The sequence below is a fragment of the Chaetodon auriga genome, chromosome 19 (assembly GCF_051107435.1).
Source record: "Chaetodon auriga isolate fChaAug3 chromosome 19, fChaAug3.hap1, whole genome shotgun sequence".
Classification (NCBI taxonomy): domain Eukaryota; kingdom Metazoa; phylum Chordata; class Actinopteri; order Chaetodontiformes; family Chaetodontidae; genus Chaetodon; species Chaetodon auriga.
The window spans coordinates 6,176,943-6,198,365 of NC_135092.1; the positions used below are offsets into that span (position 1 = coordinate 6,176,943).

General features: G+C 43.8%; 1 protein-coding gene across 2 annotated transcripts; it reads left to right on the forward strand.

The window, feature by feature from the left end:
* The first annotated feature begins 3,801 nt into the window (after nucleotides 1-3,801).
* Nucleotides 3,802-21,418, forward strand: akna (AT-hook transcription factor). Of its 2 annotated transcripts, XM_076758124.1 has the most exons (23): nucleotides 3,803-4,265; nucleotides 8,825-9,452; nucleotides 9,707-10,517; nucleotides 10,632-10,935; nucleotides 11,178-11,252; nucleotides 13,525-13,681; nucleotides 13,944-14,044; nucleotides 14,157-14,216; nucleotides 14,317-14,435; nucleotides 14,549-14,699; nucleotides 14,800-14,990; nucleotides 15,192-15,356; nucleotides 15,449-15,680; nucleotides 16,622-16,728; nucleotides 16,896-17,158; nucleotides 17,258-17,408; nucleotides 17,978-18,130; nucleotides 18,284-18,423; nucleotides 18,696-18,851; nucleotides 19,055-19,171; nucleotides 19,385-19,474; nucleotides 19,691-19,832; nucleotides 20,129-21,418. In XM_076758124.1, exons 2-23 carry the CDS (start codon nucleotides 9,059-9,061, stop codon nucleotides 20,385-20,387), a joined length of 4,338 nt encoding a protein of 1,445 aa, XP_076614239.1. In that variant the 5' UTR covers nucleotides 3,803-4,265; nucleotides 8,825-9,058; the 3' UTR covers nucleotides 20,388-21,418. The 2 variants fall into 2 exon arrangements, with proteins under 2 accessions (XP_076614238.1, XP_076614239.1); XM_076758123.1 differs by having other exon boundaries at nucleotides 3,802-4,265; nucleotides 14,821-14,990; nucleotides 19,055-19,474; nucleotides 20,129-21,408.
* Nucleotides 21,419-21,423: the final 5 nt, after the last annotated feature.

Below are 21,423 nucleotides of genomic sequence, written 5' to 3' on the forward strand. Positions count from 1 at the left end.
CTGTGGCAAGGTGCAACGGTATGCCCCTCACCCCCACACCCCCAGCCCTGCTTGCCCTGCTTGCCCGCAAAGGTCAGACTCATACAGCAACCAGCAGCACCTACTGACTCCACTGATAATGTTGTATTGTTTCACTGAGTGTGCCTCCTGCTTTATTAGCTGCACAAGTTGATTTGGTTGGCGGTCATTTTCCCACCCTGTGATGCACATTAGCTGCCACGTTTTGCTTTTGTTTTCCTGTCAGTCAGTCAGTCAGTCAGTCCATCTGTCTTTTTGCCTGCTTCCAGCACATTTTAACAAGGGATGTTGTACAATGACATGCTATTTATACAGAAAGTGTGTTTAATTTTTCAATAAAGATAACTGCACACAAAACCAACAAGCTGTCTGCTTTTATTTTGAGGTTGTTGCTCACTTAGATGGTTAAAAGTATGTGGACATAGTTTGGGCCCTTTAGTTCAAGCAAGTGTTCTTCCAACTTTATGTCAACAGATTGTGTTTGTCCCTTTTCCTGTTTCAACATGAGAATGCCGCCTCGCACATAAAAGAACTGGTTTTCCCAGTTTGGTGTGGAAGAACATGACCGGCCAGCACAGAGTCCTGACCTCAACTGGACACCTTTAGTGTTGGCCTCACTAATGCTCTTGTGGCTGACTGGGAGCAAATCCCTGCAGCCATGCTCCAAAATCTTGTGGAAAATCTTCACAAACAAGAGGAAGCTTTTATGGCATTACCATAATTGTCCATGGTTTTGCAATGGACTAATGTTGGTGTAGCTTCATGTTCAAGTGTCCACATACTTTTGGCCACATACTGTAGAAACCACACAAACAGTTTCCTGCATTGCACATTATTCTGTCTGGATTCATTCGTATGTTTGCCTCTTGTCCTTTCAGCCTCTTCATAGATTAATTTCAGTTCAGCTGCTTCTGAATTTTCTTCCTTTGCCAAAGCAAGGACACGAAAGCAGCTTTCATATTGCAAGTGGTTAATACTCCACTAAATTGTACCATTTTCCAAACCACTTATCTTGTTCAGGGTCAGACTGGAGCTGAAGGAGCCTGTTCAAGCATGCACGGGGTCAGAGGCACAATATGCTGGACAGGTCAGCATCCCGTCCTGTCTCCAAATGGACTGTTTGTAGGCCACAGACCACAACAGCACTTTGTTCCTCTTTTTAAAATAGTGAATGTTTTTCTTTTTTATAATAATTTTACAATCTTATGTTTGTGTTGTGTTTTTGGAGCACTGGAAAGCCCTTTGAGACAAATTGTTATTTATGATTGCAGGCTATACAAATAAAGCTGACTCGCCTCACTTATCGAGTAAAAATTGCTTCTGGGTCAAGCCCCTCAAATGTGAGGGTCCTCTGCTTTACTCCGTTTTATATAATTGTACATTTAATGAATTTTAATTTGGGACTTCGGTTGGATAAAGCACTGTCAAGGCATCCACTTGGGCTCTGGGAAATTGGAATGGCCATGCAAATTCCACAGATTCCTGGATGATGAAAATATTAATTGGCTGAAGCCCTAATTTCAACTTCACTTAACCTGCATGTGGTCCAGCTGGACCACTGTGCTGCTTCTGAAATGCTCTGTGATTAAAAACCAGCACGTCACCAGCTTGTCTTTCTGATGGCTGCTCTCAAGCGATGATTATAGGCTGCTCATTTTCAGTTGAGTTTGTTTGGTACTTTTCACTTTTTTTGTCATCAGAAAGCAGCTCTGACATGTCTTTTTCCTACGGCAGCAGCGGGGTCTTCAGCTCTGTCTTTGTATTATAGTGAAAGCAGTGAACATACAGACTTCTGCCAACCAGCTCTGCCAACAACAAGCTGTCTCAGCCCCCAGGCAGTGATCTCTGAGACACGCAGACCAGGTTTTGGGTCGGTGCCAGTGACCATAAAATACTCTGCCAAATAGCGATCGACTGTTTTCCTCTGTGAAGGAAAAGTTTGAGATTATTGCAGGAATGTCCTGAAACAAGAGAGGCCTGATTGATGTCAGAAGTCATCTCCGTGTTTCTTTCAGTTCTGTTTCAGCATCATTCTGATGGTTGACATGTAAGTCAAACGTGTTGTTCCAAACCAGGATAAATAACACGTGAAGAAAAATGGGAGTAATAATAAAACATGATTACGCTTTTTTTTTTTTTTTTTTTTAATTGATCATTAAAGTCTGAAAAATGATGATGAAATATGCACAGCACTTCCTACACATCCTGCTAACAAGATATGTGGGCACCTTGATATTGTGCCCACATGTAAGCTTGTTGCTTTATTCTTAATCAGCCTAATGCACTGAGTCATTACAAAGCTTCAACATAGGACTTACGTTTTTACTACAGAGGTTTTGTTAGGCCATGTATAGTGCAGTGGAAGTGTAATAATTTTTGCAGATCGTTGACCTTGAGATGACATGAATTACTTTGCTCTCCCTTACACTGTAATGGAGCAATATTGTATGAAATAGTCTGCCAGGATGGATAAGGCTTACTTTTCAGGGTGACTTTTTGTATAATTGTACCTAAAAATACAGTTCACCTCTAATCTTTTCTGCCTTTATAAAGCAAATGATTTAAGTTTGGCAGTACATTTAATTTTCCATTTAGATACTGAGAACAGTCTGTGTTCTGGTTCACAACAGTGTAATTAAAACATCTCTGCTGGCATCTTTTGAATGTGAACCAGTGTATTAGGGAGCTAACACTACATGGGCAAAAACATGTGGAGTCCCAAACGTTACAGTCATGTGCTCACTCTTAAACCATGGCCATTAATCTGCTGCTAGAACATCTCACAGTAGGCGCTACACTCTTCTGAGAAGGTGAGGTTATCCACACAAACCTGGGTAAAATCCTTTTTTCACGGATTCATGCTTTATGCATGGGGTCACTGTCATGTTTAAACAGGAAAGATCAAATGATGATTTTTTTTTTTTTTTTTTTTTCTTTTGCTGTTTTATAATTTAAAGGTTCTGCCTGGGGAAAAGTAAGGTGGGTTGAAGAAAAAAGTTCTTTTTTTTTTCAAGAATGGTTGTAAAATATGTATTTGAATGTTTGATGAAAGCCAGAATCAAAACTCAGAAACTATTTGGACATTAAAAAAATGACCTATTTCTTGTATAATCCCCCTACACGATGTCTTAACAATGCCTTTTTTAAAACTGATTAAGTAATTTATTTTTCCTTTTCTACAAACAATCTCACACACTTTTTGTATTTTTTGTTTCTGTTTACTGTATATGTGTATGTGTACAGATGACAGTCTGCGTTGGACATCCATAAAGATTAAAATTGTAAAAATGAAATTTTTTCCTCTTTTAAAAACAAGCAGTAAAGATGACCGGCCTCTTCTCCTCAGTGGATGATGAAGAATAGTTGGGATATGGCGCCCTCTTGTGGCCTTTTCTTTCAACCGCAACCGCCCACTGTTAAATTCCCAGTGATCAATCGCTACGTCCTGCCCCCGAGCAACCTTACAACCAATCACCACTCAGTTCTTGACTTGAAGTGGGTGTCCGAGATTTTTCGTCCTGAACTCGGCTTGTCAGGTAACACCACCGTAACAAAATACACAAATAAATGACTATGTCTACATTAAGTTTAGAGACGGTTAACTTTAGAGTCAGGGCAACTGTCTGAAAAATGAAAAAATTGTAGTCGGTCTGTTTGAAGGGAAAAAAAAAATGCCTGAAATACTAAGCTCAGGACCTAGAGTTTACTATTACTTTGCCTTGAGAAACTACAAAAATCAGTGCTCAAGAGTGATAATTAGCCTAAATTAATCAGAAACCTGACTTCCCTAAGAGAAATTAACTCATATAACTCCTTCAGAACTACGGTACCAACACGACGTAGCTGAAAGTCGTCTGAATGCGGGTTGTTTGTGTTTGTTTTGATGTCTAAACGGGGAGTCAGTGACGGTAACGACAACTAACTTTGAAACTGGCACCTTGTGTGTTAGCTAGCTAGCTTTACGTTGCCGTTACCCACCGTTTTCTCTGCGCTACTCCGCAGTTCATAAAACATGCTAAGTTTCGTTGTTTAATGTGTAGCGTTAGTATTAAAAGTGTTTAAGTCAGCCGCTAACTGTTGGTGGTGGTTTGTTGTGGGGTGTGTGCCATGGTGACAGGGGTGGGTCTTCTGTGTTAAGTTTTGCGGTTTTCAAGGCAACCGACCCCTGATGCTGCGAAGTCTGCCCGTGAAATCTGAAAATCCTGCTGCTGAATCGACGAAATAAATGTGTCTGCCTGTGTCATGAGGTAAGTTTGCAATGCAGTATTGCGGGTACATGCGTTATCAAAGTTACTTTCTCTCCTCAGCAGAGTAAGTTGGATTTTTCTGCGTGCATTGCTTTGCTCTGTGTTCATACCGTGAGCCCACCAGCCTGGCTGGTTGGACGAGCTTCACATTTTTCAGGAACTACTTGGATGTAGCAGAGCAAGTATCTGTTGGTTTTCTTGAGTTGAGGTTACAGGAGCCTCTGATTGTCTCAAAGCATGGGACATGCGTTTGAGTACAACACACATACCTGCTATGCTTTTCTAAATATTGTGTGTTGATGCTGCAGCGTCTCCTCTAATCCCTGCTTGTTTGAGGCTGTGGATCAGAGATGAACTGTTGGCTTCATTGTTTTCTCTCATGGCTCTCAGGTTTTCACATGGTCTGTGCAGGAAACTGTTTTTTTTTGGAAACTAGATACAGCAGCTCAGAGAATCCACTCCAACAGGCTGCACAGATTCATACAAAGCAATGTGACCTCTGATGAATGTGCAAATAGAGAAACTGGAACAAGCTTCCTGTCTGTATTTTGTAAGTTGAACAGCATTTTGTAGGGTGCAATGCCCTCACAGCAGAGTGATCCAGGTAGCTGTAAAAGAAGGAAGTCTAATAAAGCATAGTCTAAAATCATCAGTTATTTAAATCAGGAAGTATCTGATCAAAGCAAAGAGAATTAATTGATCAATTCATTAAGCCTAGAAAATTTTTAAAAAATCACAGTTTCCCAGAACTAAAGTGAGTCTTGAAATTGTTTGTTTTGTCTGACCAACAGTCCAAAACCCAAAGATACTGAATTTACAAGGACAGAAAATCCTCACAAAGCCTTAACCAGAGAATGTTTGGCGTTTCAGGAGTATTTTAAATGCTTGTGCAGCTTTATACAGTCACTCCTCTCACCAGTCCTCTTTGCACAGTATATCTCGTGTCCTCAGCTCTCGCTGTGCCTGCTAAGCAGATTAGCTGTCATATCTTAGTCACCAGGCCATCCTGAACAGCTCACTGTAACACTTCTGTTCGCTGCACTCAAAATTCAGCCCGTATCACCCTGTCAGAATCCTTGTAGTGCCCCTGTTGGCAGGGCTGACTGGTTTCGTGGCAGGTTTGGTGGGACAGGGAATGACAGCACAGCAGGAATTCTCCCTCTCCCTCTGTCTCCTGTCCCTCCACCTCCACTCCACCTGTCTAGCCTGGATGCAGCCTTAGCTCGCCTGACAGTCAGGTGATTACGGCCCTGCTGCTGCTGCCTGCCTGTCTGTCTGTCTGTCTGTCTGTCTGCGAGGAGCTGAGCTAGCCTCCCGTGTCCTGTCTGGATGTATACTGATGATGATTGTTTACAATAGCTGAAGCCCCCTCTAAGGCCTTCAGAGCAGCTTAATTCCCCCCATCTGGCAGCTGAGATAAATCCTTAGTTCCCCCAGGAATGAGCAGGGAGCAGAGCAACAGGTGAGTTGTTTCTATGCTTTATTCTAAGCAAATCCAACAATTCTGGAGAAACAGCAAAGTTTTTTAATCTGTAAATGGTTTCGATTTCACCACATGTTTTTTTGCTGTCTGCTTCTGTTCTGCATTTGCTCTAAATCTAGTGAATGTCGGCCACACACTGCAAATAACTCCATGTGTGAGTACCACCCAATACTGAAAGAGTTTTGTGAAAGGTGGCACAGCTGGTACCCCAGTTGCTTGCAGCAATAGAGCAAGTGTTCAGAGCCTTTACTGAGTATTTGTATTATTAGCAAAATGTATGCAAAATGCCCCCATATTTTAAAATACTGTATATTATGAGTTTAAAACAGGTGGCTGGGTAAAGGTGTTTACCCTGTGAGGACAGTTTAGCATGTCAGTATGAAAAACACAGGTGTGAATAATAAAATGAATGATGGCTGAATTCCATTTAGCTGCTTCAGTTTCGGGGTCCTGGTGGCTCATAGTCACACCATTATCGTTTACTGGGAAACTTGAGTAGAATGGAGCTGTTCTTAGTCTTAGCAACATGCACTTTTGGCCTATTTTATGACATTACTCCTATGTTTTGGTGCAAATATCAAAAAGATCCTTTAAAGATGTCTTACTTATACAGACATAGACATGCATGGTTAGAAATTTTAATCCAAAAACTGCTCAGATTGTCATCCTGGTCTCCTGGCAGTGGTTTACAGCTTGCTTTTAGACCCTGGAGATCCTTGTGTGTTAGAGGAGGACGATGACAGAAATGAATAAATAATCTCATAAATGTGAGCTGGAACTCTCTCTGTTCTGAAGTGACTGTTTTTCTGAGCCTGCCTCTCCAGTTGTTTATGTGCTGAGTTGTGTGCTCTCATTCCTTGCGGTCTGTTTTAAATGCATGGTGAGTTTGCCATGTCGGCCAGAGGAGACTCGCTTCTGATTTGTGTATGAAAGGGTTGCAGAGGGAGCACGACGTGAGTCTGTCAGTCCCACACACTGAGCCCTGTGTTTGTTTCTAACACAATCAAAACAAGTGTCTGGATGCACAGGAGTGTGTCTGGATTTGTGATCAGAAACATAGTCTCCTTACAGGTGTGTGTATGTGTGGTTTGTGTGTCGGATACACACTGTAAGAACCGCCAGGCTAATAATCTTCTTGCAGTAATCTGCGACATTGATGAAAGAAGCAAACACGCACGGTGACCACTTTTCTTAATGAGAATCTGAGTGCTGCTGCACACAATGTACTTCGCTGTCTGCTTGTTTTAAATGCTAATGTCCTCGTCCGGTGTTGACAGCAAACCTCTCTGATAACAACACTTGTTTCTGTCTGTGACTTGGTACGTTGTTATTATCTTAACCTGCTGGCTGCCTGCCGATACTGCCTCAAAAACCAGAACAGAATAATGCAGAGTTTAGATGCATACCTTGTTAAATAACTCATTTATGTGTGATCCGTGCAGCAGATGATTTGTCAACCACCATCAAAGTGATGTTATATTAGAAAAGTATACATGTGTGCAGTGTGCACATCTCTTGGAAATACAGTGAGTAAAGACTAAGATAATAATTACATTATGTGAGGTTAGTGTTGAAGCGCGCTTTTTTGAGGATATGTATGAATTCATCTTTGTACTGTTGTGTAACTGACAGTTCTTGGGGTGAGGCACTGGCAGTGTAGCTGTAACACAGTATGTTCAGACTTGTCAGAGATGTTTTATCGCAGATGCTGAAAAGCACAGCTCTTATTCATGGCGTGGAGTTTCCATAGTGAGCGCTGCAGCTTGAGGCAAATACGTGGGGGACTTGATTTGACGTCAAGAACTAGCAGTCTAATCCGAGCTCTGTCACATGCGTGATATACTTGTTTGCAATAAGGAATAGAAATGCTGAGTGGTGTGACCTGATAGTGCAGGATTTGAGCAGGGGAGTAAAATGAATGCTTATCTGTTGTGGAGACTAACACAGAGTTCGTGTCACCTTGGAAATGAGTCCTTAAATGCTACACCTCACATGAGACATCAGACAGAATGTAACATCAACACCGCAACCACGTCCAAGTGCTTGATGAATCAAGTAACCCACATGAACGTGCACAGAGGACATTCAAACACATTTGTTGGCTTTTGTAGTGCAGCATTCTGTCATCTATAACAAATCAGCAGCCGCACAAGTAAAACAATTGTCAACACGTTTGAACCCTTAGAAATTGGTTTATGTGCTCTGTGAAGTCACAGTACTGTCAGGCTATGACTACCCAGTCCACCTGATCCACGTCCACAGCTCAGGATGGAGGCCGAGTGGTTGAAGGCTACAGCAAAAATGACATAATTGCTTCTAAATGAAAATGACTTATGTGTTTAATAGGCCAGGATTCAACCTGTCTTGAAAAATTAGAGTGCTAGGGGGATTTTCTGTGAATTAATTTTATTTTTTTTATGTCTGCAAGATGACTAAGTTGATGTGTTGTGCTTTGATTGCTATGGATGGCATTGCCCTTTTGTTTGAAATGATTGCCTTTCCTTGTGATAGCGTTTAATCCTATTTGCTGCCCCCTGAGGACTTCACACTGCAGCCATTCATCCTGTTGGAGAATGATACACTCAGTTTTTATGAGAAATGCGGTGTGCACAGTGCAACATCATTAAGAACTGATGTATGGAGTGTAGGTGGTGGTTTGCAGAGAAGAGCAGCTGTGTGTGAGTAAAAAGACAGTTAAATCACTCCATTAATTTAGGAGCAGCTCAGTCTTAACTGCTGGGCTTCTGTCATTTCTGACTTTTACGGAGTAGTAGTGTCAAAGATCGTGACATGCATATGCTGCAGAAAGTCGATTCATTGGACTATTTGCTGATTTATTTATTTATTTATTTTTCTTTCAGCTAGTTGATTAATTCATCTCAGGTTCTAGTCTGTTGTATTACAGCACAGTGTATCTAGATGTAGGTAGAGTTGGACTTAAATCCATGTTCTGTTGGATCATGGTATATTTCATAATGCTCTCTGAGTATTTTTATTCACTTGTTGTACATGCTTGGTTTTTTTGTCGAATTGATGTTTAAATAGTTGTAGATACTAAACAGCTGGTACTATTTAGTTTCAGGTGCTGCACCCAAAGAGCCTGAAGACTGAGCAATGAGTCCTCCTTAGCTGTACCTCTGGACTGACATGACCTGCACTCTGTAAGCTTCTGTAGCCATGGCTTTGAAAGTGAACCTCGCTGCAGAGCCAGATCGACAACAAACGATGCAGAGGGTTCCTGTGCCTGGCTGAGACAGTAACCGAGGTCAGAGCTGAGACCTGAAGGAGGCAACAGTCGGCTGAAAGGTGAATGGAGACAAGGAAGAGCACCAAAGCGGGGGTTCTGTTCTGGACCCCAGCCCCAGTCCGCACGTCACCCACCAGCTCTGTAGCATCTGAGGATCTGTGGGAGGGTGAGGATGAAGAACAGGAAGAGAAAGACGATGACTTTGTCAACCAAATGGACGAGAATGGCATCATTGGACTGTCTGAAGCACTGGAGGATGTGGAGTTTGGGGGAAGTCGTGGTGATGCAGATGCAAATGCATGCAATCCAAACTTGTACCCTGGACCCCTCACCCCAGAGGAGGCTTATCTTCGTGGGCATGAGAAGGATACACCACCTGAGGAGCTGAGTTACAACCTGAGTGAACTTCTGTCCAACACTGAATTAACAGGAGAGGATGAGCAAATACTGTCACCACGTGAGTCGTTGATTATGTATCATTTAATTTCTTAAAAAGTTTTAATGTTCTGCTTAATGTACAAATGCACTTAACAGACCAGACTACTCCCTTTGCATGTTTCAGCTCATGAACTGCAAGTGACTTTATATCACAGCTGACCATTTTGCACAAAAAAGTCAAATTAGAATTTAATTATATGTATTATTATTATTAAGGCTATATTTATGCCTGCACTGTGCTCCCATTTCCACATCTCTCTCTGTCTTTGGCAGGTGATGACTTGATTGGCAGCTTAACAGTACGGACAGTGGGTGAGGAGGCAAGGCAGAAGAAAGAGGGAAAGGGGACTGGTTGTCTCCCTGTGAGGGACAAATACTTGGACATGAATGAGGAGGATGAAGTTGGAGAGGAAGCGGGGAACTTGAGTGACAGGAAGAGAAAGAAAAAAGAACATAGAAGAGAGCTTAGAACTGTGCGTGGCTTGGCTGAGAGCTATATTACCAAAGAAGAGCCTGAGAAGATGAGTTCTACTCCATCTCGTGGTGCTCACCTGCAAACCATGGAACCTGCTGGAGTCTCCAGTCATCACTGCCCAGTATCCCAGCCTGCCCCACCTGTCACAGCCCCCACTCTCCCCCACCTGCTCCACTTCACTGCTGAGGAAATAGCGGCTGCTCCAGGGATTGAAGCCGAAACGCTTCCGGAGATGAGCTTCATAGAAAGTCTTCCAGAATCACACAGGAGCCATGGAAGCCTCAAGTCCAGTCCTCGTTGTCCCGACATAAAGCTCAGGGCTTCTTCTCAGCCAGCAGCCACGTTCTCTGAACAAGTCATGTCCAATCCTCACAGTGGAGTAAGTAATGGGCTTTCAAAGGGATCAGTTAAGTCACATAAGCGTCATGAGGAGCCCACTGCCTCACCAAGGAAGATGATGCAGCACTCTCCTGAAGCTACATATTCATCTCGTTCCCTCAGCACAGTGGGGACAGACTCCTTAAAATGCAAACATCAGAGCACAAGTCCTCACAGAGAGCAGAGGACCCCCAGAGCCGGGAGGAATGCTGCTGAAGTGGATGAATCCAGGTGAGCCTCACTCACATAACCACTGATTTTTACCACGCCTGATATTGTAGCTAATGTCTGTATGTCATGCTTTTTCATAACAAACACTAACCATGAATTTTATTGTCTTTCCAGAAAAGTGCCTCTGAGTTACCGCACACCAGACTTCTCCAACGTGGAGCCGAGGGTCCGTTTCCCCAAAGGTGGCTACAAGCCCCCACAGAGCAGAAGTTCTTCCAAGAGGGAGCGTTTGGCACCTGAGCCCCCGCTGGTGTTTAAATCCCCTGCTGACATTGTGAAAGAAGTCCTACTGAACATCCCTGATGGATCTGCTGCCCCATCAGACTCTTACAGACCAGCAGCCAGCGCCCCCGACTTCACTGTGCCTCAGGAGTTCAGATGCCGCCAGCATGCCACCACGCTGCTCGAACAGCTGCAGGTACAAGGAGAGACTGAGAGCACATCTACAATAAAAGTACTTATAATATTGGGACTATAATACTAAACCAAACTCCTGCTCCATTCTCTTTCCATTCTCCCCCCTCTTTGCCCAACCCAACCCTCTTCCCTTTCCTTTTCACTCTTCCCTTTTTTCCTCGCTCACATGCTTCTTTTGCACTCTTTTTCTTCTCTTCCCTTCCTCTTACTTTCTTCTTTCCTGCTCCTCTCCTCTCACTGCAGGAGGACTACAACACCCTGCTGACTAAGTATGCCGAAGCAGAGAACACCATTGATCGTCTCCGTCTGGAAGCCAAGGTAATTAATCTAGAAAGGCTGTAATTTATCCTATTTAACGGTGTGTATGAGTGCAGGGTTTTAAAAAAACAGTTCATATTGTTGGCATACAGATTTATTTTTGATCTTTAATAGACACTAACACTTTCATGTTATGAGAGAGCTTCAAAATGATCGATAGTTTATATTCTCAAACACTAGAATTAAATTATTCAGTTAATTTTCGAAACACAGACAGCATGTATACATGTTTAACAGAAGTACTAGACTTCTGCACTAGTTTGGCTTTCACTGAATGAAGGAACAGTAGTGAAAGCACTGTTCTTTTCAAAACTTAAAATTAAAAGTCATGTAAACCAGAAGCGTGTGATATTTCTGTGAGAGGCATCACACACAACTACTGCTAAACATGCAAACACAGGCTACAAAAAACAACAGAGGGATGCTGTGTGCAGTGGAGGCTCCTCTACAGTCTTTACAGTAGTATCTGAGAACAGAGGCACTCAGTGTGCCTGTGCACGCCCTGTAAAGCACATACAAAAAAGTCTTATCAGGACCAGAATAAAATCCAGGGTGGTACAGAGAGTCCAAGGAACCATAGAAAGGTTCCTCTGAAATAAACCAAGGCCACAGGCCTCATCTGCAGAGAAGGCCCTCTTGTGACCAAACAGTCTGAGCTGATCACAGTCGTCCCTTTGTGTGTGTGTTTTCTGCATGTGGTCGATTTCAGCATTCAGCTAAACAGCGATACTCTAGCACAGCTTATCACTGCTGCTCTAAGTTTTTAGCTCAAACATTATCCATTGGTTGAACAGACCATCATTGTGTGTCTCTTTCATTTTGGGGCTTTTAAATGGGAGCAACAAAGACGGATCTAATGAAAGCACATTTAAAAAGGACGGATCATAAAACAAACTGTTCATTCAGATTTCTATTCAAATATTTCTCCGTCTGTTGTGATCCAACAGCCCAGACATCGTTCGAACATCACAGACAGAGGAGCAGTGTGTCAGAATGAATGATTAGAAATCTCAGAAAAGTGGGATAGGAAAGAAATGGGGGGGGGGGGCCAGGAGTGTTGGAGTGTTCTGAAGTAGCTCCTTTTAAGAATTATTGGCCCATTTCTGTTGGAGCAGCAGTGCTCCGCAATCAGCACCAATTAAAATCAGCTTACCAAGCTCTCCGCCTCTCCTCCATCTCCTTCACCACAGCAGTGAACCACCATCTGTCTCCCCCTCCCTCTGCATGTATAACATGGCACAGGCAGGGTGGGAGGAGTGGCTTTACACTCAAATGTACTGTCAGATTATCTTTCGGTACAGCAGGAAATGTTCTTAGACTTGAATCAAGGAGTGCCACCGTTTTCTTATTACAAGGTGAATTAAAAAACGAGAAACAAATTCTAGTCTATTTCAGCTCCGGTCCTTCAGCTTCTTTATGAGGTTCCACATGCATCCATTTTCTCAGAGATTTAACGTATTCTTGTCTGATTTATGATCTTAGTCTATATCTTTTCCTTCTTTCTGACCCATTTTTCCCGTGTCTTGACTCTTCACTGTATAATTAAATTGAAACAGCAAGTGGCTCACTGGGTAAAACACAGTTCATGAGCATTTATGTGTGTACGTGTGTGCGTGTGTGTAAAGGAGCTGTTAAGGTCACTTTAAGGTCATTATGATTTACTGCTTCGAGGGCTTATCATGGAGGGGTGTCCGTTCATTCTCATGTTAATGAGCTGTGTATGTGTGTTGACAGGGAGGGGAGGGGCGACCAGTGTACGCGGTTATCACTCAGTCCAGTTCCACTGTTAGTCTTTTGTGCACTGAGATGGCCCATTTGATGTCGTGTCCTCACAATTTGCTGCTTCATAAACACTACAGAGCCAAGAAAGACAGGAAGTGAAAGCACATGATTTTGGGACACTAGATGGGGATGTTGGCCTTCTGTTTGTTTAGCAAATCCAGCTGAATCTGAATCATCTCTATTTTTAGAAGTGGTGTGATCAGATTATTTTTCTCCACCAAAATGTTCGGAGTGAGAAAGCTGTTCTACAGAATAAATTTCATTTTTATATGAAGTATTCTCCTCATATTATCAAATGTGTTGTACTTGGTCTAAAGTCTGATCCAAAAATGTTCAGTTCAGTTCAATGTCCAAAAAGAAAAGTTAAGGTAAATTGTGTGAGTATATCAACAGGTACATCAGTGTAGGAGTGATAAGGTGAGCAGGTGAGCCAATAATGACATGCCTCATGAAATGTTCACGCTTTTTCTTCCTTCTCATCTCTGAACAGGTGAACCTGTACTCTGACCCTCCAAAGCCCGGCCACTCGCTGCAGTCAGGTCTGAACCAGGAGGCCTCGACATTCATGATGCTGGACTTTCCTCAGGCTCAGAGAGCAGGGGTCGACCCAGCCTCCCTCCATCCACACGGACACAGCTCTCATCAGAGTACATTCATCCTGTTCAATATTTAGCACTTTGCTGTCACATTCATCATTTCATGGATCATACATCATTTAAATCAATGAATCAGCTTTCCCTCAGCTGTCCGAGTCTCACTGCTCTCCTTATTTATTGCTCTCCTCGTAAAAATTGTCACTTCAGATTGTTATCGATGTGCACTTGCAAGCAAATCACCTGGCTTTCATCTATCATGCAGCTGCTGCTAACGTTGCATTGTTGCATCTGTGCCTGTCTGTCAAATAAACAGGAAGTTCACCTACCTGTCCTTCCACAATAAGCTCTGGTCCTGAGGTGGCACAGCAGCCGGCCAAGATTCTCTACAATCAGGCCGACAAGTTCCTCCAGCAGGTAAAGCAGCAGATATTGAATTACCGACAGGGATGGAAATCTGTACAGATTTGCTGGGTGATGGGAATGAGGAAAGTAATCAGAGATAAAGCTTTTGATGTTCTTCATTCAGCTGCAGATTTTTGATGATCTCCTGAAGTGCAAGAAACTCAAACCCTTTGAGCAGGTGCAGGTAAGAGCAGCAAATCATGGTTTACATTTGTAATCGCATAGAAGAACTCATTCTAATAGCTTCCTCGTATCCAAACTAATGAATTAACGCTCTCCCTCAGGCTGTGTCACAGCTTGCTGAGGGGCTGGACTCTTTAGAAAGGAGCTACCTGTTAGCGAGGGATGAGCACAAACTCCTGCTGCAGGGAGGGGCAGAAATCCATCACTTTGACCCTGAACGGTGAGAGAGATTCAAAGATACAAACACACAGATTTCATTTTATGTTCTGTACTTATATGCACTCAGCTGTTTCTGTGGGTTTTATCATGTCTGTGTATTTCTGTATGTATCAGGGAGCTGGAGGGGCTGATCTTTCAATGTGGGCTACGTGTGGATGAGCTGAAGGAGCAGGTAGAGCAGATGCGACAAGAGCAGCCCACCTGTGAGGCTCCACCCTCTCCGCATCCTCATCCCTCCCCATCATCCGTCCCATTTCGCCCACAGGTGCCATCAAACAGCTCTATCTCTATTAATGCACTCTGTCCTTAAACTGTACCGCAAATCTATTTAACTTTAGTGCCTGTAGCGTGCTATGAAATGACAGGAAGGTGACATCTCCTTCCAGAGCCCACCTGTGCCTTTGCTGCTCGACCCAGGAGAGGCGGCGGCGGCGGAGGTGAGCTCAGCCAGTGAAGAGAATGACGACGAGACGGAGGATGAAGAAACTCTGAATTCTCTCTACCTCAGACCTTTGAATGACAGATGTGAACAAGACTTTACCAAACTAATGGATCAGTGAGTGCTGCTATTTGTCTTTTCAATGATTCATGTTAAAAAAAAATCATCATCCCAGTATCTTTGCTGTGTAAGCAGTTTTATTAATGTCAGGAAAATTTTTTCCCAAAATGCTTTTGACACTTTTGCTGTCAGAAGCTCCGTCTGCAGCCTTGGACTTTCATCATTTCACCCTGAATGTTTTTTCCTCCTCCTGTTTAGCTACCAAAGCTTCAAGGAGCTTCCGAAAGTTTTAGACCATAGCCAGAGGGAGGGAGCTGCCCTTCCTGCTGCTGTTAGAAGCAACACACAGCCTGGAGACGAGGAGAAGGCGAGGCATGGTCAAAGAGCTGGAAACCTGGGAGTCCAGAAGAGTCTTCCACAGAGGTTAGTCTTCAGAGAAGGAACCAAGCTGAGCTGTAGTTTAATCAGCAGCACAGTAATGTTCTTCTGAATCCTCTCTACTTCACTGTTGACAGTAAATCAGACCGTCAGGACTCTCACAGCAGTACACAGCGGACCAGCAGGTCCAGTCCTCCGTCACGCAGGGCCTCCAGCCAGTCCACCACACTCCCCAATCATCCTCCCAGTAGCAGAAGGAGGTTAGAGGGTGGAAAGTCTCACAGCAGCAGTCTGAGCAGTCTGGGAGAGATCACTGCGCTGGAGAAGAGGAACTCCAAACTCCAAGCACGGAGCAGAGTGCTTTCTCAGGTCGGTTCATATCATGAGATAAGAGTCTGTCGTTGAGCTTGTGTCAGTTTCAGTCACAGATGTGCACCAGCTTCACATTTAATCATGAGTCTAGGCCTCAATAGGTTTTATTTTAGGCTTTTGTCACTCAAAATCTGCAGCATCACAACTAATCATGCTTTTGCAACAGTGAAACCATAAAACACTGTACCCCCTGATATATGTGTTGGATGTATTAGGAGAGCATGGACAATTTGGTGATATTATTAGCCTATTAAATCATGTCAGTCAAAACACTGAGCTCCTACGTACCTTTTAAGACTCCAGACAGATCAGCTGACAAGCAGTCATGTACATTTGCACAATCTAATTAATTTGACTGTCCAAAAACTAATGTATGCCGAGCAAGTCAGTGATTGGACGCAGTAACCTTTTCTTCAACTAAACAGAGATAAGACTAAGATCATTGTCTTTGGAGCAGGGAAGGAAAGACAGAATGTCTCACCTTGACTCCCTGTCTCTCATAAAAAGGACTCAAGTTAGAAATCTTGGCGTTATCCTGGAGTCAGATTTAAATTTCAATAGCTACATCAAATCGGGAACTAAACCAAAAAAGATCTAGTAAGGCCTACCCAAGCCTTTATTTCCAGTAGATTGGATTACTGCAGTGGTCTGTTCACAGGACTTTGAAGAAAAGCTCTTCTGCAACTCCTATTTATTCAGAATTCTGCTGTGCCTTGGTCCTGACGAAAACTAGGAAATATATTACACCAGTTCTGAAAATCTTGCTGCTTGTGTTTACAAGTCACTCTGGCTCTGGGCCCCAGCGAATCTCTAACATGCTGGTGCCTATGAACTTTTTAGGACCCTTCGTAGTATTACAAACAAAGCTGCATCAACATAGTGTGCGAGTGTGCGTAGATAAATGTTGCATAATCTTTGTTCTGTGTTGTGTTGAGCAGGATGGGATCATCTCTCCAGAGACTGACAGCGGCTTTGTTGGATCAGAGAGCAGCCGTCTGACTCTTGCAGCAGCTCCCAGTCCTCTCCACCAGAGGGCCTCAGAGAGGTGAGGAGGTCCAACACTGCTCCTGTGCCTCTACACAAATCTACTGCACCATAAATTTTACCCCATGTGCCATCCCCCACCCATTACAAACAAACACACACACACACACACACACACCATTTCTGATCTGTCTTTGTGTGTTTGAATATTCTTCCATGTTGCGACAGGGTTTCAGCGCCTCAGGAGGGGAACCCAGGGAAGCCTCAGACAGGCCCAGTCTCAGCACCATTTCCTGCCTCCTCACCGTCACACAGTCACACGGCTACAGAGCCCAGCGGGGGCTCCCAGCCTAGCCCCAGCCAGCCGAGGAGAACCAGGCAGGGGCAGAGGAGACGCACCTTCTCCTGCCCTCCACAGCGCTGGGTCAGTCAGACAGAACAAAGCAGGGCCGACAGTGGGACCAGTGAGCTTGAGCTGGAGAATGACAGCAGTGAGTCTCCAGGTTCTGTCCAAGAGCTGAGATTGTTGTTTTTAAAGACACACTCGAGTCATTTGAAACCTTTGACCTGCTGCCCCCCCGTCTCTGCAGCTAACACTGTGTCTGAAGACGGACCGTATGACCGGGACACAGACTTTATCAATTCCCTCCACAGCTCCAGCCCAAGCTCCCCCTCCTCTGCACGGCATCACCATGGCGATTCTGTCAGAGCACTGAGCTCCAGTCAGGTGACCAATCGCAAGTGAGTGTGTGTGTAGGAGGCGCTGCAGTGCCGATAGCTGCGCAAACAAGGCCAGGTTTATGTCTCCCCGCAGAGACTCCCAGACAAAAAGAAATATTCCTCTGATGGATGAAAATCATATTTTCAGATATTTCCTGAAACTGACCGTTAATTGAAATGCTGAAATGCATCCTCAATGTTTCAGTCATCATTTTTTTATGGATTGTATTACAGAATCGGCTGCTATTGAATGTGGTTGCGTATTAGGAGGTATTGTTTCCTGTGTGGTGTGGTGTTGCATGACTCTGTTCAAAGACTGTGTGCATGTATGTTTGGACTGACACCTGCACAGACAGTTTGCAAGTCACCTACAAGTTGGTCCCCCGAATATTTTCACACTGCAGCACCACAGCAGTCACGTTTACTATATATTTACATTTACTACACTTTACTACTGTTTTACCTTGGATATGTGTGGTGATGAAAAAACAAAACACATGCACTAACTGCAAACATGATCTCCAACTGGATTGTTTCATGTGATTTTAAGAGTTTTTCATGTGTGTGTGTTTTTTGTTTTTTTTTTGTAGTGAGGCAATGCAGACTCTGCAGGCCGAGGTGAACAGACTGAAGGAGAGACTAGAAAGGTGTCTTAGAAATAACAATCCTCCGAGCTCTGTGAGAGCAGCTCCTTCAGCTCAGGAGAGCTACACTCACCACAGCACCTCTACACCTCACAGCAGGTTGGTTTTGATCTTCCGATTGTAGCCACATAGTCCAGCTGTCCTACGACAACACTGTGCCGAGTGTTAAGCTACAGAATAGAGCTACCCAGTAATCTGCTTTCTCACATCGGCTTGCTCTTCATTTGGTTTTCACCCATTGGTTACATGTAGGTTTCAGGAGCAATGGAGTGACTTCAGCAGGGGAAGAAGAGACAGACAGACGGTCGATGAGGTTAAGGAGTGTACACCGAGACGGACAGCTGGAAAGAGAACACCTTCTGCACACAGACAAAAACCACAACATGACATCTGTGAGCTGAGCTCGTGATTTATTAATGAATTTACACTTGACCCCTGACTCAGAGCTTTGCTTGGAGGATCTCCATTAATCCAAATTTTACTAATATCATATGTGCAAAATGTGTCCTCCATGAAGGACAGACAACTAACAGTTTATTAGCAGACATACATGAGCCCTATATATATAGAAACATGAGCAAGCACATTCATCTTAAGAAAGCATGTGTTTTGAACAGTGCAGCATATCCTTCAATGCATGTAATGTTTCTGTTTTCACTGACAGCTTCAGAGTCCCCTACACCCCAGCCCCAGCCCCAGCCTCAGCCTCAGCCCCAGCCTCAGAATCAGCCTCTGGTGTCCAGATGTACTCAAACATCCGCCGCAGCACCGACCAGCTGCTGTTCACACACAAACACTGTCCACAGCAGAGCACAGCCCAGTAAGTTTTGACTTGAAAATGCAGCAATAGAAAGTTATCTGACAAAACATAGAATTCATTTTATTTCATTGTAATACAGCGTTTTCCCATTTCTAATTGTTTGCAATGACGTGGCTGTATTAAGCACACTACAGCACGATCAAATCTGTCAGAAGAGATTGTGTCAACCCCCGCTGGTGAGTGTGTTTGTGTCTCTGTTGTAGGGCAGCATCCTAGTGTGTCTGCACGAGTGTGTGAGACAGCAGATGAACCTGACAGCAGAAGTCGTCGAGCTGTTCTTTGTCCTCAGTGTGAGTCACGTTACGGAGGGCGACCTGCAGGTAAGCAGTTTCCTTCCACCCTGAGTGGGAAATTTGGGTTTGTCTTTTCTTCTATGTGTTGGTTCTTCCTTGACTTTCTTTGGGTTGGGGCAAAAAGGCTAAAATCCACATTTGTTTGTAATTCATTTGAAACCAGTGTTGCAGTTTTGTCTTGCTTGACTTGTTGTCCAGCCTCCTTAAAGTCTACTTTTTTTTTTTTTTTTTTGCTGTCAGCGCCAGTTGGTGGCACTAGAGAGCTGACTCAGTCTTCTCGCTGTCGTCACTGTCCTCTCTGTGGATGCCCTGAACCAAACACTGAGCCAGGTTAGAGACCCTGTGATCCAAACTGTGACTCTGTTCAGACACATTGCTAACAGAGCACAGATTTCAATGCTTATTGATAGAGAGGCGTCTCAGCATCGGCAGCACAAGGTTCTGTAGAGTCACTGTGCTCAGCACTCAGCGCAGTCTGCAGTAAATGACATGAGTTTAATTATCTGAAGTGTTAATGGAGCTCCTGACCTGCTCTGTGATTCACAGACTGCCGCAGAGTCTCAGACTCCCCCACACACACAAGCCGCCATCCAGAGTCCCCAGACGGAGCGACGAGGAGCAGACACTTTGCAGCTGCAGCTCCACCTGCACTGCTGCAGTGCATGCCAATGTGTCCGCCACCACTCCTGTAAATAACCTGCCCTCTCATCACACACATTGTTATAAGAGAACGACGGTCTAAAAGCACAAACAGGCTTCATGCAAAGACCCGCAGTTGACTGACTTTATGTATGCAGAACGTGAGCATGAGCTTCAGTACATACTACAAACACAGTGGAAAAATGCCAAAGTGAAAGATGTTATTGTACATACTCATGCTGTGGATGGTCAAATAGAGGAGGCCCTCACAGCTGCACAACATTACAGTTGGTGAAACAGCTTGAGATGGTTCTTAGATAACAAATAACCTTACCGTCCCTACAGGTTGTACTCAGCGCCCCTCTGCGTGTCTCCTAGCAACAATGTGCAGGTCCGCACATTGTCAGGGGTCAGAGGTCGTGGGGAGGCGAGGGAGAGGACGAGACGCTCCCTATCCGCCAACGAGCAGCGCTCCATCGACGGCTCTCTGAACAGCGCCATCAGAGCCGCTCGGCACATGAAGCACACCTCTGGACACATGGCTCGCTCCCTGGCTGCAGGGCTGCAGTACCAGGAGCTGCTGACTGAGTCCTGCAGCTTCTAATGTTCAACACCAGCTCAGCTGCAGAATGAGGCTGCCCGCATCACCAGTGAAAGGAGTGAGTCTGTCTTTGTAGCTTTTCTTTGGTTTCGACGTTTTTGCTGCTTTTTTGAATTTTATGGAAACATTTAAGTCTCAGGCAGAATATTATTTCAGAGGATGTGCTGGCATACATTGAAATGACATACTCTCTAAAGTGATGTAGTGCTGTAGATCAGTCTAATAAAAATGTTGTTGATCATATTGATTTTCAAACCGATGAAGAGTTTAGTTTCTTCTTCTGTAGCTGAGAAGTTACAGCTGTCTTGTAATGGCAGCTGAATGAGGAAATACTTTGAGCTATTTATTGATCACCGTTCAATGATCATGTGAATGTGTTTTATAGTTTGTATAAGTCTAGAAATAAGTTCAGGAGTTCAGTGTTATTTTAGTTGCCATAGAAACTGTCTTTCTTGTCGATACAGTAGCACGCCGCGCTGTAAATCAAATGCCGTCGCTCTTTGCATCTGTTGGGATGGAGTCAGTTATGGATGTTTATACAAGAGACCAACATGGATCTATTTTTAAATGGTCAACAGCTCATCACACTTCATACCTGAGATGCTGGATATCCTCAAGATTAGTCTGCCTCCATGTTGTTTAAGTCATTCTGTATGTATAGAGGACATGTGACATTTTGTACAGTATTTTATAATAAGCTTGTGAGTACAACTGTATGAGCCACAGAAGTCAGTCTGCTGTACCTGACCAGCTTTATGTGTGTTATCACACATTTATCCCGGTGTGGAATACACAAACAGGACCACCTACACAAAGAGAAATAAGACTGTTTTTACTAATAAAGTTACGTGTCACATTTGGTTGAAACGCATCCTATAACTGTGGATGTTTTAAGTGAGTTTTGGTTTTGTTAACTTCTAATCCTTTTCTACTTTTGTACCATTTTTTCTTAAGCTGTAAGTCTGTTTTAATATTTTGCAGGGAATCTCTTCAGTTGTCCCAAAGGAGTCAAATAAAAGAGGAACTGAACATTTAGTGT